General features: G+C 45.2%; 1 protein-coding gene across 1 annotated transcript in view; it reads right to left on the bottom strand.

The window, feature by feature from the left end:
* LOC111220907 (NACHT, LRR and PYD domains-containing protein 12-like) overlaps positions 1-16,955 on the bottom strand; it is a 42,396-nt gene that overhangs the window by 18,182 nt on the left and 7,259 nt on the right. The window contains exons 5-7 of the mRNA XM_022744179.1: positions 13,385-13,558; positions 2,905-3,078; positions 1,891-2,064 (exon numbers count right to left, since the gene is read on the bottom strand). Coding sequence (XP_022599900.1) covers positions 1,891-2,064; positions 2,905-3,078; positions 13,385-13,558 — 522 coding nt within the window. The remainder of the gene's footprint in view (positions 1-1,890; positions 2,065-2,904; positions 3,079-13,384; positions 13,559-16,955) is intronic.

Below are 16,955 nucleotides of genomic sequence, written 5' to 3' on the forward strand. Positions count from 1 at the left end.
CAAATACAAACAGTGAAAACAGCTCTCATTAATAATAATAACATGCTGCTGCTTCAATAAAGACGTAGTGACTCCACCTCTAAAACTCTGCCAGCTCCACCAGCAGCTCCATCTATACAAACTCATGTTGTGCAGCCACATTTATTAGAGATTTTACTAAAGATCCTTAAGTTTTCAAAGACAATAAACATGTCAGTCTGAACCCTGGAGAAAGGTCAACAAATGTAAATAAATATATGTTAAATTCACTACTTGATGAAACGACAGAGACACAGACACCTGGTGACTCACTTCAAATATTTAACATAGTAAAACGAACAGTATTTAAATTAATGAAAGAACCTGTTGCTAGGGCAACTTGGGTTTGAATATTTGAGTCACTATAAACATTAAAGAGCCTTACGAAAGTGTTGGAGCCATCAGCTATTGATTATAGATTTGTTATGTCTGAAAGATTAAATGTGTTTCTGTTGTTGGGACTCTTGTACATTCGAGATTCTGGAGACCACATGCTCTTTGTTCTACAGACAATAGAACTCACTTCCCCACAGTTCCTCACTGTTCTCATCTGGGGATGACCCTCCCCAAGGGACCACACTGACCAATGAGGGTTGGTCAGTGTGTGACAAGTGACCCCCCAAGGGTGTCACCAGACAAAACCAGATCTCCTTCACTGTTCTTCCTCTTCCCTTTTTGGCTGCCTCAAGAGAGCATCTCCTCTCCCCTCTCGGCTCTTCAAGGAGCAACAAGGCTCCCAGCACCAGGTCAGCACAAGGCTACCTGGAGCAACAGCTCTCTTTTCTGCATGCTCACAGCACACTGCAACACTCTTCTCCTCAACAGCAGTGACCTGCTTAGGATTAACTGAAAGTGAACCAAGTTCTCTTCAGAATCAGCGGCTACAACACAAGGCCAGCCAGCTGATTTTCCAAGCAACAGGAGCCACAGCTGAGTTAGCATGGAACAGCTAACTCTGTGAGAAGAACAAGGAGAAAACAGCAGAAGCCACACAGCCCCATACACACACACACACACACACACACACACACACACACCTTATGTCTGCAGGTTACTGTCAACACAACTTTCACATCACATTTATCTCAGCACAATGATAAAAAATGGAGTCTGACCTCAGAGTCTCCAGTCTACAGTCTGGCCTCTCCAGAAAACCGAACAGCTCCTTCAATCCTGAATCCTGCAGGTTGTTGTAGCTCAGGTCCAGGTATCTCAGATGGGAGGGGTTGGACTTCAGAGCTGAGACCAGAGGAGAACAGCTGATCTCTGACAAACTGCAGCGACTCAATCTGAATTATGAATAAAAGATGTAGATAAAATCATTGCTAATCAATCAGATATGTCCTAATCAATGACCTCTAGTCTAAAATGAATAGAGGGACTTTGTCCTTCTGTTATTGTGGATCATCATAATGTCAGCCTTCTACAGTCATCATCCAAATGTCAGCACAACATTCATACACCTCTTCATGTCAACACAGATTCATCACATGCTGCTGCCCTCAGAACAGTCTGTCAATATAGAATCAATATCTGATCAGACATGTTGGACTAAAAACTGACTACAAGACTTTTATTCATGACTGAACTGGATCACAGTTTAAAGATCCAGTCCTGACCCAGTAAAAAGGTCTTGCTTGGTCCTGGTCTCAGGAAATCCACATGTAAACACATATTAAACTGAACACAAACTGTTTTCATCCATAATTACAGATGATTTAATGAAAACTTTGGAAAATGTTCATTTTATTTGTTGGTGCTTTGAAAACAGCTGAGGAAACTTCACAATACAAGATTAACACATCACAGTGAATGATTCAAGTTATGTGTCAATATTAATTAGGTTCAGTTGTGGGACAAAGATGAACTGACCTCAGAGTCTCCAGTCTACAGTCTGGACTCTCCAGAAAACCACACAGATCCTTCACTCCTGAATCCTGCAGGTTGTTGTAGCTCAGGTCCAGTTCTCTCAGATGGGAGGGGTTGGACTTCAGAGCTGAGGCCAGAGGAGAACAGCTGATCTCTGACAACCAGCAGTGACTCGATCTAAATACAGAATAAAATATGCAGATAAAATCATTGATAATCAGTCAGATATGTCCTAATCAATGATCTTTAGTCTAAAATGAATAGAGGGACTTTGTCCTTCTGTTATTGTGGATCATCATAATGTCAGCCTTCTACAGTCATCATCCAAATGTCAGCACAACATTCATACACCTCTTCATGTCAACACAGATTCATCACATGCTGCTGCCCTCAGAACAGTCTGTCAATATAGAATCAATATCTGATCAGACATGTTGGACTAAAAACTGACTACAAGACTTTTATTCATGACTGAACTGGATCACAGTTTAAAGATCCAGTCCTGATTCAGTAAAAAGGTCTTGCTTGGTCCTGGTCTCAGTAAATCCAAATCTAAACACATTAAACTGAACACAAACTCTTTTCATCCCAAATTACAAATGATTTAATGCAAACCTTGGAAAATGTTCATTTTATTTGTTGGTGCTTTGAAAACAGCTGAGGAAACTTCACAATACAAGATTTACACTTAATGGACTGAACCTTATAAAACCAATACATATACACACACACACACACACACTGAGCATTTTCTACAGTGTATAGAAAACATGAGTCCTCTGATTGAGAGAAATATGAGTGTGTGAGTTCTGAAGGTTAAACTGAAGTGAACAGACATTATTGATGATAACTGAGTGAAATGAGCTGAAACTGAAGAATCATTCTCAGTCTGAGAGAAGAACAACTGGAAACATGAGACAACAACTATTTCAAATGCCATTCATTAAATCACAGTGAATGATTCAAGTTATGTGTCAAGATTAATTAGGTTCAGTTGTGGGACAAAGATGAACTGACCTCAGAGTCTCCAGTCTACAGTCTGGACTCTCCAGAAAACCACACAGATCCTTCACTCCTGAATCCTGCAGGTTGTTGTAGCTCAGGTCCAGGTGTCTCAGATGGGAGGGGTTGGACTTCAGAGCAGAGACAAGAGAAGCACAGCTGACCTCTGACAAACTGCAGCCCTCTAATCTGAATAAAGAATAAAAGATGTAGATAAAATCATTGATAATCAATCAGATATGTCCTAATCAATGATTTTTAGTCTAAAATAAATAGAGGGTCTTTGTCCTTCTGTTATTATGGATCATCATAATCTATCATCATTCTACAGTCATCATCCAAATGTCAGCACAACATTCATACATCTCTTCATGTCAACACAGATTCATCACATGCTGCTGACCTCAGAACAGTCTGTCAATATAGAATCAATATCTGATCAGACATGTTGGACTAAGAACTGACTACAACACTTTTATTCCACTTTTGTGCATGGATTCGTGTGAATGGGGAAAATGGGTTTTGTATTATTTTTCCTTGCATATGAACAATGCCATTAGTGTTATCGTTGGCCTGTTAGGTGAACACAGGTGTGGAAATTAGCTTTTTGTTGTTATTATTTTCATTCCACGGTTATGTTTTAATTGGGGGGGGGGGGGTGGTTGACGACAGCGCAGAGAGAGGAGATGTCATAGTTTGCCATGGTGGACATTTCATGTTTGAATTTAGCGTTCTTTGTCTTGTATTTCCGTATTTTATTTTGATACTCACCTCTTGTCTCGTTTCAGGTCCTTTACTTCCTCCTGTGTGATTACCTGCCCTGCCCTAATGTGTTGCACCTGTGTCTCATTGTCTCCCCTCCTCCTGAGTATTTAGTCTCTGTGCTCCCCTTTGTCTGTGTCCGTTCGTCTGTTCATGTCCCTGGTGTTACCTGTCCTTTATACCTCGAGCTTCCGGTTCCTGCTGTAATTGTCCTCGGTGTCTGCTGTTGTTGTCCCCTGTGTCTCCGGTTGTGGTTCTTGTGTGCCCTCGTGCTTCGGTTTCCTGTTCTGTTGGTTTGCCTGTCTTCCCCTGTTTTGCCTGTTTGGATTTTGAGTTTTTGTAAGTAGTTATTTTTTGTCATTAAACTATTTTCCACCTACTCCCTTGTGTTTTCGGCTACATTACGGTCCAGCCTTACCCCTACCTTGACAGAACGAACGGACCAAAGAAATGGACCCAGCAGTCTACGCCAGTTTCAAGGCTTTTTTGGGGAACCTGGCTAGCGTTCCCTGGGAGGTATCTAGGGGTGGGAGCCCCTGGGAGGTTCCCGGTTCACCGGTTCCCCAAGCAGCCTCAGCCCCAGAACTCCAGCTTCCAGCCACAGTCCCAGGTCTCCAGCTTCCAGCCCAAGCCACAGTTCCAGGTCCCCAGTTTACAGCCCAAGCCACAGTCCCAGGTCCCTAGCTTATTGCCCAAGCCACAGTCCCACGTCCCCAGCTTACAGCCCAGGCTGCAGTCCCAGGTCTCCAGCTTCCAGCCCAAGTCACAGCCCCACCCGCCCCGCTATCCAGAGCTTTTGCTGTCCTTTCCTGAGTCGACCATACTAGCTGACGCATCAGCTGTTTCAGTGTCGGGGGTCCCGGTCAACATTACACCTGCTACTCGTGTTTCATCGGCAGCCCAGCTGGCTCCTGCTTCCGAGTCAGTGGTCTGGCTGACTCCTGCTCCTCATTTCCTGTTGGTGGTGCGGCCAACTCCTGCTCCTCGAATCCTGTTTGCAGCCCGGCTAACTCGAGCTCCTGATTTTCTATCGGTGGCCCGGCTAACTCCTGATTCTCGTTCCTGGTCAGTGGTCCGGCCGACACCTGCTCCTCGCGTCTTGTCGATGGCCCTGCTGACTCCTGATTCTGGTTCCCAGTCAGTGGTCCAGCCGAATCCTGCTCCTCGTTTCCTGTCGGCAGCCCAGCTTACTTTTGATTCTGGTTCTCAGTCAGTGGTCCAGCCAACACCGGCTCCTCATCTCCTGATGGCGGTCTGGCTGAATCCTGCTACTTGTTCCATCGGCGGCCCAGCTGACACCCAATTCTGGTTCCCAGTCGGCGGTCTGGCCGATGCCTGTTCCTGTTCCCCAGTGGGTGGTTCGGCTGACTCCTGTTCAGTCGACAGTCCAGCCACCTCCTGCTCCTCATGTCCTGGCGGCGGTCCGGCCGCCTCCTGCTGCTGTTCCCCAGTCAACTCCTGCTCACCTTCCAGAGTGGCTCCACCTGCGATGCCAGCCTCCTGCCCGCTGGCCAGAGGGGCTCCACCTGCTCGCTGGCCTCCTGCTCGCCCTCCGGATGATGCTCTCATGCTCTGCCCCTGTGGTCCCAGGCTCCTTCCCTTGCCCAGTTAGTTTCCTTCCTGTTCCATTGGCCCCTAAATCTGACCCTTAAGGGGTGGGGCACTGTCATGGTTTGCCATGGCAGACATTTTATGTTTGAATTTAGCGATCTTTGTCTCATACTTCCTGTTTTATTTGATACTCATCTCGTTTCAGGTCCTTTACTTCCTCATGTGTGATTACCTGCCCTGCCCTAATGTGTTGCACCTGTGTCTAATTGTCTGTCTCTCCTTTTCTGTTTTGCCTGTTTGGATTTTGAGTTCTTGTAAGTAGTTAGTTTTTGTCATTAAACCATTTACTCCCTTGTGTTTTTGGCTGCATTTGGGTCCAGCCTTACCCCTACCTCAACAGGAGAACGCAGACCAGCTATGGAGGGGGCTTCCAGTGGACTTTAAAGAGGATACCGTTCTGTGGATTACACATTGTGGACCTTCACTGGAGTACTGCAAGACCTTTTCTATCAAACACTGTGGTGAGATTGTGTGGATTCTTCTTGTATTTTGAACTGCAGCATCTTGCAGTCACCCACCTGTAAACAAACATTATTCCTCGCCTTGACTGGTGATTAACCATGTTCATACCATTTAAATTGTGTTAACAGACATTGAGACCGTTGGGGTATTATTCATGAAAGCAAGCCTGCCTCGCAGCCTTTTGTTTTTGGTATGCAGTCCAGGAAGGGTGTGATTTTATTTCATTTCACAAACATAGTTATTGGGACTCATCATTCAAGAGACCAGGTGTTTCTTTGCTCCAGTGGACAAAGGAACTCACACCCCACAGTTGCTCACTGTTCACACCTGGGGACGACCATTCCCCCCACAGACCTAACTGGCCAGCCAGTGTGGGTCAGCGTGTGACATGTGACCCCCAAGGGTGTCACCAAACAAAACCAGTCCTCTGGCCTTCTTCTCTCTCTTCTCTTCTTGGCTTGCTCTGGAGAGCAGCTCCTGCTCTCCTCTTGGCTCCTCAAAGGGCAACAAGGCCCCAGCCCAGGTCAGCCTTGCTACCTGAGAAACCAGCTCTCTCGCCGGCCTGCTCACAGCAGCCTGCAAACACTCTTCTCCTCAACAGCAGCGACCTGCTTCGGATTAACTCAGAGTGAACCAAGTTCTCTTCAGAATCAGCAGCTACGACACAAGGCCAGCTGATTTTCCAAGCAACAGGAGTCATAGCAGAGTTAGCGTGGAACAGCTAACTCTGTGAGAACAAAGGAGATAACAGCAAAGCAACACAGCCAGACAGGACTTTACTCCACCAGGAAGCCTCCCAACTCACTGGACTTTACAACAACACTGGAAAGGACCTCTTTGTGTGTTCCAAGGACTGGGTAACGTTAACTGACTGGGCCTAACCTTTCCCAGCACAGTATAGCACAGCACAGTATAACTAAGCAGCAGAAGTCTTAACTTTGTTAATGTACTTGTTGATTGATGTCTTGTTGATGTAATGTTTGCTTAGGTTGTGGTCAGTCATACAGTTAATCAGGCACTCGTATGTTCACATACATAGTAGTATGTCTCAGTTCTAGAACCTGCATGAAGCTAACCACCTCCCTCTAACCCGGTACCCTTAGATTACATGAGCTAGGCTAACAAAGAAACTCACACCTTCCCTCTCACACACAAGGCGGTCTCAGTGGCCATTTTGAGTAGTTTCTTTGTTTACCGCCATCTTGTGTAGTCTTCTTTGTTCAGGTCATGTGGTCACAGTGACCACTTTGAATCGGCCATTTTGCCTTTGTTTGTGTCCACACACACACACACACACACACACACACACACACACACACACACCCCTATATACACACACCTGTATATACTAGATTAGACATTGTGTTTTACTCTGCTCCATTGTAAATAAATGCCTTTAAGTATAACTACTGGTGTTTAATGTTGCATAAGCATGAATATTGCCAACCTCTACTTTGTAGAATTCCAATCCTTCAACTTTAACTTACTGTTGATTTGGTAATTTGGTTATAGTTAGTAAGCTAATTGTTAATCAGAGTTCCAGATTAATGGTAATGAATTGAGACTAAAACCATATTGGCTATTTTGCCTATTAGTTTAGGCTGGTGCCCCGAGTACTTTAATTAATTTTAAAGTTATTATTTACTATTAATATTTTTAATAATATTTTCTTAATTTATGATAGCCAATAAATTGATAGACAACCTAAATCCAACATATTTGGTGTCCAGCTCATGAGGTAGAGCTCAGACCCAACATAGTGGTATCTGCATACTAAAAGTGCCTCCTTCATCTCCAGATAATTTGTCATAAGAGCAAATATTTCCTATTTTCTTTGGTGATTTTTACTCATTCAGTTAAATGTACTTATATAGTAGGTATTAGATCTGCCCATTACCTTTTTATATAGCATGTGTACTTTTCTCCTTTGACTTCTATAATTATGGTGAATTGTTACAACTGAAATGGATCAACATTTAAAGATCCAGTCCTGATCCAGTAAAAAGGTCTTGCTTGGTCCTAGTCACAGGAAATCCAAATCTAAACACATATTAAACTGAACACCAACTGTTTTCATCCAAAATGACAGATGATTTAATGAAACTTTGGGAAAATTTTATTTGTTGGTGCTTTGAAAACAGCTGAGGAAACTTCACAATACAAGATTTACACTTAATGGCCTGAACCTTATAAAACCAACACACACACTAGACATTTTCTACAGTGTATTTAGAAAACATGAGTCCTCTGACGAGTCTGAAATACAAGTGTGAGGGTTGAACTTAAGAGAACAGACATTATTCATGACAACTGAGTGAAATGAGCTGAAACTGAAGAATCAGTCTCAGAGAAAAACAACTGAAAACATGAGACAACTATTTCAAATGTCATTCATTCATTAAATCAAAGTGAATGATTCAAGTTATGAGTCAATATTAATAAGGTTCAGTTTTAGGACAAATATATAAGATCTACAACAGCAACAGTCAGTGAACTGACCTCAGAGTCTCCAGTCTGCAGTCTGGACTCTCCAGAAAACCGAACAGCTCCTTCACTCCTGAATCCTGCAGGTTGTTGATACTCAGGTCCAGGTGTCTCAGAAGGGATGGGTTGGACTTCAGAGCAGAGACCAGAGGAGCACAGCTGATCTCTGACAAACTGCAGCCCTCTAATCTGAATTATGAATAAAAGATGTAGATAAAATCATTGATAATCAATCAGATATGTCCTAATAATCGGTCTTAGTCTAAAATGAATAGAGGGACTTTGTCCTTCTGTTATTGTGGATCATCATAATGTCAGCCATCTACAGTCATCATTCAAATGTCAACACAACATTCATACACCTCTTCATGTCAACACAGATTCATCACATGCTGCTGACCTCAGTACAACAGACATGTTGGACTAAAGGGCTCGGCGTCAATCTACCACCGGTGTTACAGCAGATTCTGTGACCTACAGCAACAACCAGTTCACCATCAAGTAGAGTTCAGAGCCTCCTACTGTAAAACATCAGAGGTTTATTTAGCTCATATTCACTGAATGAGAACGTATAGTTAATATTATTTTCAATGTGCTGTTTTTACCTGTGCAGGTGCACAAGTAAAAACAGCACAAAGCATTACCTAGCCTGCTAAGATAATTAGCATGTTAATTAGTGCAGTAACAGTGTACTAAGCCAATCAGCAGACTGCCTGAACCTCCATGAACCAAACAACATTCACCTCATCTTGGAAATCCTCCAAACCAACCAGCTGGATGGGGTGTCGAATGTAAAAATTTGGTCAGCTGCTATATTTTGAATATTTAGCTCACTTTCCTGACATTTTGCTCATTTTCCTCTCATTTGTAAATTTGCATGGAGATGTAGATTTAACATGTAGATTTAGATTTAACATTTAGATTTACATTTAATATCTAGATTTAACATTTAACTTTTAGACTTAAGATTCATACAATTTACAATTAAATATAACATGATGTTTTACATGGATTTCTGGGAAGTCTGCAGCACAGTTCTCATGGCCCTTCCTGTTCTGGACCATGAAGTCAAAAGGCTGCAGTGCGAGGAACCACCTGGTGATCCTGGCGTTGGTGTCCTTCACGTTTGCCAACCAGGTCAAGGCATGATCATCCGTTTCAAGGGGGAACTTCCTCCCCAGTAGTTAGTGCTTCAATGAGTCTAGCGCCCACTTGATGGCCAGACACTCCTTCTCAACCACTGAATACCATACTTCATGCTTCAGAAGCTTCCTGCTGATGTATGCAGTGGGTTGGAGGCTGCCTGGTTCCCCCTGTAGCAACGCTGCTCCAATGCCCACATCAGATGCATCGATCTGGACAGTGAAAGGCTTTTCAAAGTCTGCGCTCTTCAGGATGGGTTCAGTGCATAGCAACCCCTTCAAACTCTGGAAGGCCTCTTCACATTCTCCTGTCCACTGAACCTTGTCAGGCTGGTTCTTCCTGGTGAGGTTGGTAAGGGGGACTGCCAGGGTTGAAAATGCTAAATGAAACGGCCATACCACCCCACGAGACCAAGGAAAGACCTCACCTGGGACTTCGTAGTAGGCCTCTCTGCATTCTTGATGGTTTCCACTTTCCCCACTTCCAGACACAGCACCCCGTTCCCCAGCACAAAACCCAAGTACTGAGTCTCAATCTTGGCCACAGAGCACTTATCTGGAAGAACGGTGAGTCTGGCCCCCTTGATCCTGAGCAAAACGTCTTGGAGGTGACGAAGGTGGTCTTCCCAGCAGCTGCTGTAGACCACGATGTCATCCAGGTATGCTGCTGCAAAGGACTCTTTTCCTGCAAAGACCTTGTCCATCAGCAGGTGGAATGTAGCTGGTGCTCCATGGAGGCCGAAAGGGAGGACAGTGAACTGAAAGTGGCCAAAAGGGGTTCTGAAGGCAGTGATCTCTCTGCTTTCTGGGGTAAGGGGAACCTGCCAATAGCCTTTGCACAGGTCAAGGGTGCTGTTTTACCGTACACCCCCAATTCTTTCCACCAGGTCATCAATTCTTGGCATCGGATACAAGTCGAGCTTACTTACTCCATTCACTTTCCTGAAGTCCAAACAGAACCTCAAGGTGCCATCCTTTTTGGGACCTAAGATGATCGGGCTGCTCCATTCACTGGATGAAGATTCTATAACCCCCATCTCCCTCATCACTTCCACCTCCTTCTTCAGTACTGGCAATAGGCGCTCTGGAACCCTGTAGACCCAGGGGTATCCAGGAAAAGGTGGAGAGGTGAAGAAGCTCCCCCCTCTTCTCCTCAGGCAGGTGGTTCAGGTCCAGTTGCGTCTCCGGCTCTGGTCCAGGCAAGTACTGCTCTTCTGGCTACTCTTCCTCCCTCACTACCATGATAAAAAAGTGTTTGAGCTGCTGGTGGTGTGGAGGCGGGACAAGGGTGCCACTTCTTGAGTATATTAATGTGGATGGTCTGGTTAGGCTGTTTCCCGTAAGGCATGTGGATCTGGTATGTTACAGGACCCATCTTCTGCTTGATCTGGTAGGGGCCCTGCCACTTTGTCAACAATTTGTGCTCTGATGTTGGCAAAAGCAACAGAACGTCCTCACCCGGCTCAAAACATCTATGCCTCGCTGACCTGGGACTGGAGGAGGTTTTCCCTGGTCATGTTTGTGGTTTTCATCAGCTGCTCCCGCATTTTCAGGACATAGGAAATGACGTTCATGTCCTCTGCCTTGCCAGACTCCTCCTACGTCTCACACAGCACATCCAAGGGACCTCTGACCTGGTGGGCATTAAGCAGCTCGAAAGGTGAAAACCCTGTGGAGGCCTGCGGGACCTCCCGGTAAGCAAACAACAGATATGGCAACCATTTGTCCCAGTCTTTCCCTGTCTCTGAAACAAACTTCCGGAGCATGGCTTTCAGAGTCTGGTTGAAGCGCTCAACCAAGCCGTCCATCTGAGGATGATAGGGGGTCGTTCTTATTCTTCTAATCCCCAACAGCTCGTAGACCTGTGTGAGTGTGCAACTCATGAAGTTGGGCCCGTGGTCTGTCAGCACCTCCCTAGGAATTCCTACCTGAGAGAAGAACTTAAGCAATGCTCCTGCTACCTGCTTAGCTGTCACTTCTCTCAAAGGGAAGGCCTCCAGATATCTGGTAGCATAGTCACAGACAACCAGAATGAACTTATTTCCTGCCTGGCTGCTCTTAACTGGGCCAACTACATCTACACCAATCCACTCAAAGGGGGTGCTGATGACTGGGAGTGATATGAGGGGCACTGTGGCTGTACATCTGCCTGTGAGCTGACATTCTGGGCATGTTGTACAATAGTCCTTCACCTGACTATACATGCCTGGTCAGAAAAACCTCTTGGAAATCCTCCTAAAGGTTTTCATGAAACTTAGGTGACCTGCCCAGGGAATGGTGTGGCCTACCTTCAGCACTTCTTCTCTGCACACCTGGGGAAGGACTAACTGCCTGTCATAGTCACTCTGCCTGTACAAAACGTCATTGTCAATTAAAAAGTACTAATTAAGGAAGCTGATAGTGGAGTTTTTATGTGCCTCACGGAAACAGTCTGAAAGAGTGGGATCGTCATGTTGCTGCTTTGCAAGGTCACTGGGGAAAACATTGACAAGTGGCTCTGGAGCCTCAGGTTCCTGTTCTGGCTGATCTGCTGCCTGCATCATATACTGTATTACTCCACTTGCTGTCTGCGCCTATCCCATCTCTGTTCCTTCAAGATGGCGACTTTCAACTGATCATACTCTGCATAGTGAACTCACTGTCATGTTCAAGAAACCAGTTTGAGATGATTTGAGCTTTGTGACATTGCGCCTTATCCTGCTGGAAGGAGCAATCAGAAGATTGGTACACTGTGGTTCTAAAGGGATGGACATGGTCAGCAAAAATACTCAGGTAGGCTGTAGCGTTTAAACAATGTTCAATTGGTACTAAGGGGCCCAAAATGTGCCAAGAACATATTCTCCACACCATTACACCACCACCACCAGTCTGAACTGTTGATACAAGGCAGGATGGATCCATGCTTTCATGTTGTTTACACCAAATTCGCCATCCGAATGTCTCTATCGAGACTCATCAGACCAGGCAACGTTTTTCCAATCTTCAATTGTCTGATTTTGGGGAGCCCGGGCAAATTGTAGCCTCAGTTTCCTGTTCTTAGCTGACAAGAGTGGCACCCGGTGTGGTCTTCTGCTGCTGTAGCCCATCTGCTTCAAGGTTCCACGTGTTCTCGTGTGCTCTTCTGCATACCTCGGTTGTAACGAGTGGTTATTTGAGTTACTGTTGCCTTTCTATCAGCCCCAACCAGTCTGACCATTTTCCTCCCACCTCTGGCACCAACAAGGCCTTTTCGCTCAGAGAACTGCCGCTGACTCTCTTTTTCGGACCATTCTCTGTAAACCCTAGAGATGGTTGTTTGTGAAAATCCCAGTAGATCAGCAGTTTCTGAAATACTCAGACCAGCCCAACTGGCACCAACAACCATGCCATGTTCAAAGTCACTTAAATCACCTTTCTTCCCCATTCTGATGCTCGATTTGGACTTCAGCAGATTGTCTTGATCATGTCTGCATGCCTAAATGCACTGAGTTGCTGCCATGTGATTGGCCTATTAGATATTTAATGAGCAGTTGAACAGGTGTACCTAATAAAGTGAGTGCATGTACATATATACATGCTTCCATGTCCCAGCTGAGTTTCCTCTTCTCTACACTTTCCCAACTCAGCCACTGGCCCTGCTTTAATTTGGTTTGTGTTGCAGTCTGAAGGTCGGTTTCTTCAGATGATTCTGCAGTGCAGACATGAACAGAACAATAGCTTCAATATGTGTTGGTTGAAGAGAGCTGCAGCTTTGGTCATGTTCAAATCAGAAGAAGCAGAAGATCTTTGAGAATGTTTGATTCTCATCAACTTTCTAATTTCAAGATCAAAATATGTCAATTCTCTGCTGCTCTGGTTCACAAACACTATGACTGCTCTCACTTTCCTTCTTTTGGTAGTTATTACATCATAGAGTCCTTTCTCTTCACTGAATGATTTTTCAAAATCCTCACACAGAAATCCTGATAATGTACCAACCAATGACAGACTGAAACTTCTTCAGATTTCAATTGAATATATACAAAAACTACAACAGCTCCAGTCAGTGAACTGACCTCAGAGTCTCCAATCTACAGTTTGGACTCTCCAGTCCAGCAGAAAGAATCTTAACTCCTGAATTCTTCAGGTTGTTTACACTCAGGTCCAGGTCTATCAGATGGGAGGGACTGGACTTCAGAGCTGAGGCCACAACTTCACAGTGAGTCTCTGAGAGTCCACAGTCAGCAAGTCTGTGATAAGAGAAAATATAAAATGTGTTAGAATAAAATCAGACAATTTGTAATAAAAATACAGCCAATACATATAATGACATGATAATGTGATGAACATCTGTTTTTCACATCCATGGTTAAGCTCATCTCTTTTTTAGTAATTAAACCTCTTTATTGTTTTTTTTCAGTATACAAACATTCATTCATTCATTCACTGATACGCTCTTTTGACTTCCATTGTCTTAACACTATTCTGCTTCATGTTTTTTTATTTTTTTTAAGTAATTTTTTCAGGCTTTTTATGCCTTTATTATAGTAGCAGTGAGAGAGACACAGGAAAGTTGGGGAGAGAGAGAGAGAGGATGACACACACCAAAGGGCCATGCTTTTGACTCCAACCCAGGGCACCGCTGCAAGGGCCGAGCCCCAATGGTGCGCTCTCTAGCAAGTGAGCCACTGAGGTGCCCCTGCTTCCTGTTATTAAGGCCAGTTTCACCCAGGAACACACCTTTGAGGGCAGATTAACTCTCATTGGCAAAATACCCAATATGCATAATTTTGGATTCACACTGAGATCTGTCTCTAGTATGTTATTAATACAATTAACTATGTCTAACCGGATGTTATGCACCATTTCACATTTGTATAGCAAATAAGACAGTATGCCCTGATTTTGTTGCATCTTCTATATTTATCATCGTTCCCAAGAGCCAACCTTGACATTTTTGATGGAGTCCAATAATTCCTATTCGGGAATCTTTAAAAAATTAAATACAACTCTGAGTCTTGCCACATCCAGAAATACTCGGATGACACACCTATTGTGGTGCGTATCAGGAATGGACAGGAAGAGGAGTACAGGGATCTGACAATGGCCTTCAGTGAATGGAGCGACAAGAACTGCCTCCTTCTGAACACCTTCAAGACCAATGAGATGGCCATTGACTTTCGGAGGTCTAGGCTCACCCTTCAGCCAGTTAACATTTGAGGGAAGGACATTGAGGTGGTGCACACTTATAAATACCTAAGTGTGCACCTGGACAGTAGACTGGACTGGTCCCTGAACACGGATGCCATCTACAGGAAGGTGCAGAGCCGGCTCTTTTTCCTCAGGAGGCTCAGGTCCTTTGACGTCTGCAGTGAAATGTTGCACGTTTTATCAGTGGTGGCCAGTGTACTTTTTTATGCTGCAGTCTTCTGGGGCAGCAGCATGTCCAACATGAACACAAGGAGACTGGACAAGCTGGTTAACAAGGCTGGGTCTGTGCTTGGCAGGAGTATGGTCTGGTTGGGTCTGGTGAGGGATGATTACAAAGCCTATTGTGATTGGCCAGTGAGGTTAGTCATGGCATCCCTACTCCAGAACATTTCTTATGAGTTAAACTGAGTAAACATTAAATCTAATCTCTGTTTGCTGCATTGTTTTCGCAGAATGTCATTAGGATTGGGTGATGCAGCTTATAAGTAATATCGCGAAATTTTAAGGCTATATCATGATACAAGTCTGCATCATCAATAGGCTCATATGGTGCCCTCTTGAGAGACTTCAATACCAGAGGCAAGTCCCAGCTTGGTGCTCGCAGGCTACGTACTGGACACAAACGCTGAGCAGCCTTCAGAAAACTGACACACCAAGGGATGCCGACTCAGTCACAAGCCATCGATCCCCCCATGAAAGCTGAAATGGCATGAGCATAAACCCTAACTGTACTGGCTGCCTTGCCTTGGTCCAGCTGAGACTGTAGAAAGCGAAGGACAAGTGGCACAGGACAAACTACAGGGTCAACATCCAGGCAAAAACACCAGTCTGGAAAGATTCTCCACCTCAGGGAGTAATAAGCCCATGTATAAGGGGGCCTGGCATTGTTCAATGTCTCACGGACAGCCCCGTCTAGCTTTTGAGAGATGGACTTCCCAGAGGCCATTCCCACAGCCGGAGGGCAGTTGGGTTCGGATGCCAAATTTGCCTGTCTATCTGTGACAGAAGATCTGCCCAGGATGGCAGTTGCCACGGGTGACACTGTAATAGCTGAATCGGGTCCGCAAACCAAGGCCGCCCTGGCCAGCATGGAGCCACGTATAATGACCCTCTCTGACCCTCTGAAGAACTTGAGGAATGAGAGGGAGAGGGGGAAAAGCATACAACAAGCCTTTTGGCCACTCTTGTGACAGAGCTTATATGCCCAAATTGCCCCCTTGATCCCTGAGGGAGTACCATTCCAGGCAATGGGTCGTCTCTGGGAATGCAAAAAGATCGACCTGGGCCACCCCGTATGAAGCCCAAATTTGTGCCACCACCTCTGGGTGTAACCGCCACTCTCCTGGGAGAGGCCCTGTCCTGGACAAAATGTCGGCCGTCTTGTTTCCAACGCTTGGGATGTGGATTGTCCTTAGAGAGGCTAGGTGAGGCCACGCCCATGTCAGTGGCTTCTCTGCTACTTGAAGACAGCACAGTGACTTTGTTCCACCTTGATGATTTACATGGTACACTGCAGAGGTTTCGTCCGTCCTCACCAGTACATGCTTGTGTTGCAGATATGGCAGAAAACCCTTGAAGGCCAGATGAACAGCCCACATTTTGAGTACATTTATGTGTTCTGATGACCAAGGGGGTTCCCACATGCCCCTCATTGTCCTGCCCTCCCACACGGCTCCCCAGCCTGTCAGTGAGGCATCTGTTGTGATCACTTGTCTTCTGTGAGGAAGGTTCCGCAATGGGTTTCCCCTGAAAAGGAAATCTCTGTGTCTCCGGGGGCATAGGGCTCGCATGCAGTACTGCGTCACACGTAGCCTCATCCTCCTGTCTTACTTCAGATGTAGATGAAAAGAATTGAACCACCCCTGCATGGGACATGCCCTCAGCAGGCCCAATGGAATCACCACTAATATTGCTGCTGCTATCAATCCCACCAGTTTCTGAACCCTGTGAGCAGTCACTATCTTCCCCAGTTGAAAACAACTTATTGCTTACCTCAAACTGTCTGCCCTCTTCTTTCAGTTCACCGTGAACCCCAGGGACTGGACATGAGCCAGCACTGTCAATGTGTCCTAAACCACCTGTTCTAGGGAGGGAGCACAGACAATCGTCTAGACATGGCAGGATCTTGAGGCCCTTTAACTGAAGGGTGACGAGGCCAGCCGACACGACCCAAGTAATGATACTTGGTGCCAGTAACAGGCCGAATGGCAGAACCTGAACACACGGCCGTGGAAGGCAAAGCGGAGGAAGGGTCTGTTATTTGAGACAAATCGGAGAGTGGAAATATGCATCCTTTATATCGAGAGATGTGAACCACTCTGATGGACTGCATCACTAGTTTTGTGTGTATACTGAAAATGCTGCCGGTACCTGTGGACTACTTTGACAAAACCCATGGGTCTGACACAACTCCTACCCAACTGGCCCATGAAAGTT

The sequence above is a fragment of the Seriola dumerili genome, unplaced genomic scaffold (assembly GCF_002260705.1).
Source record: "Seriola dumerili isolate Sdu_G_001 unplaced genomic scaffold, Sdu_1.0 BDQW01000078.1, whole genome shotgun sequence".
Taxonomy (NCBI): Eukaryota; Metazoa; Chordata; class Actinopteri; order Carangiformes; family Carangidae; genus Seriola; species Seriola dumerili.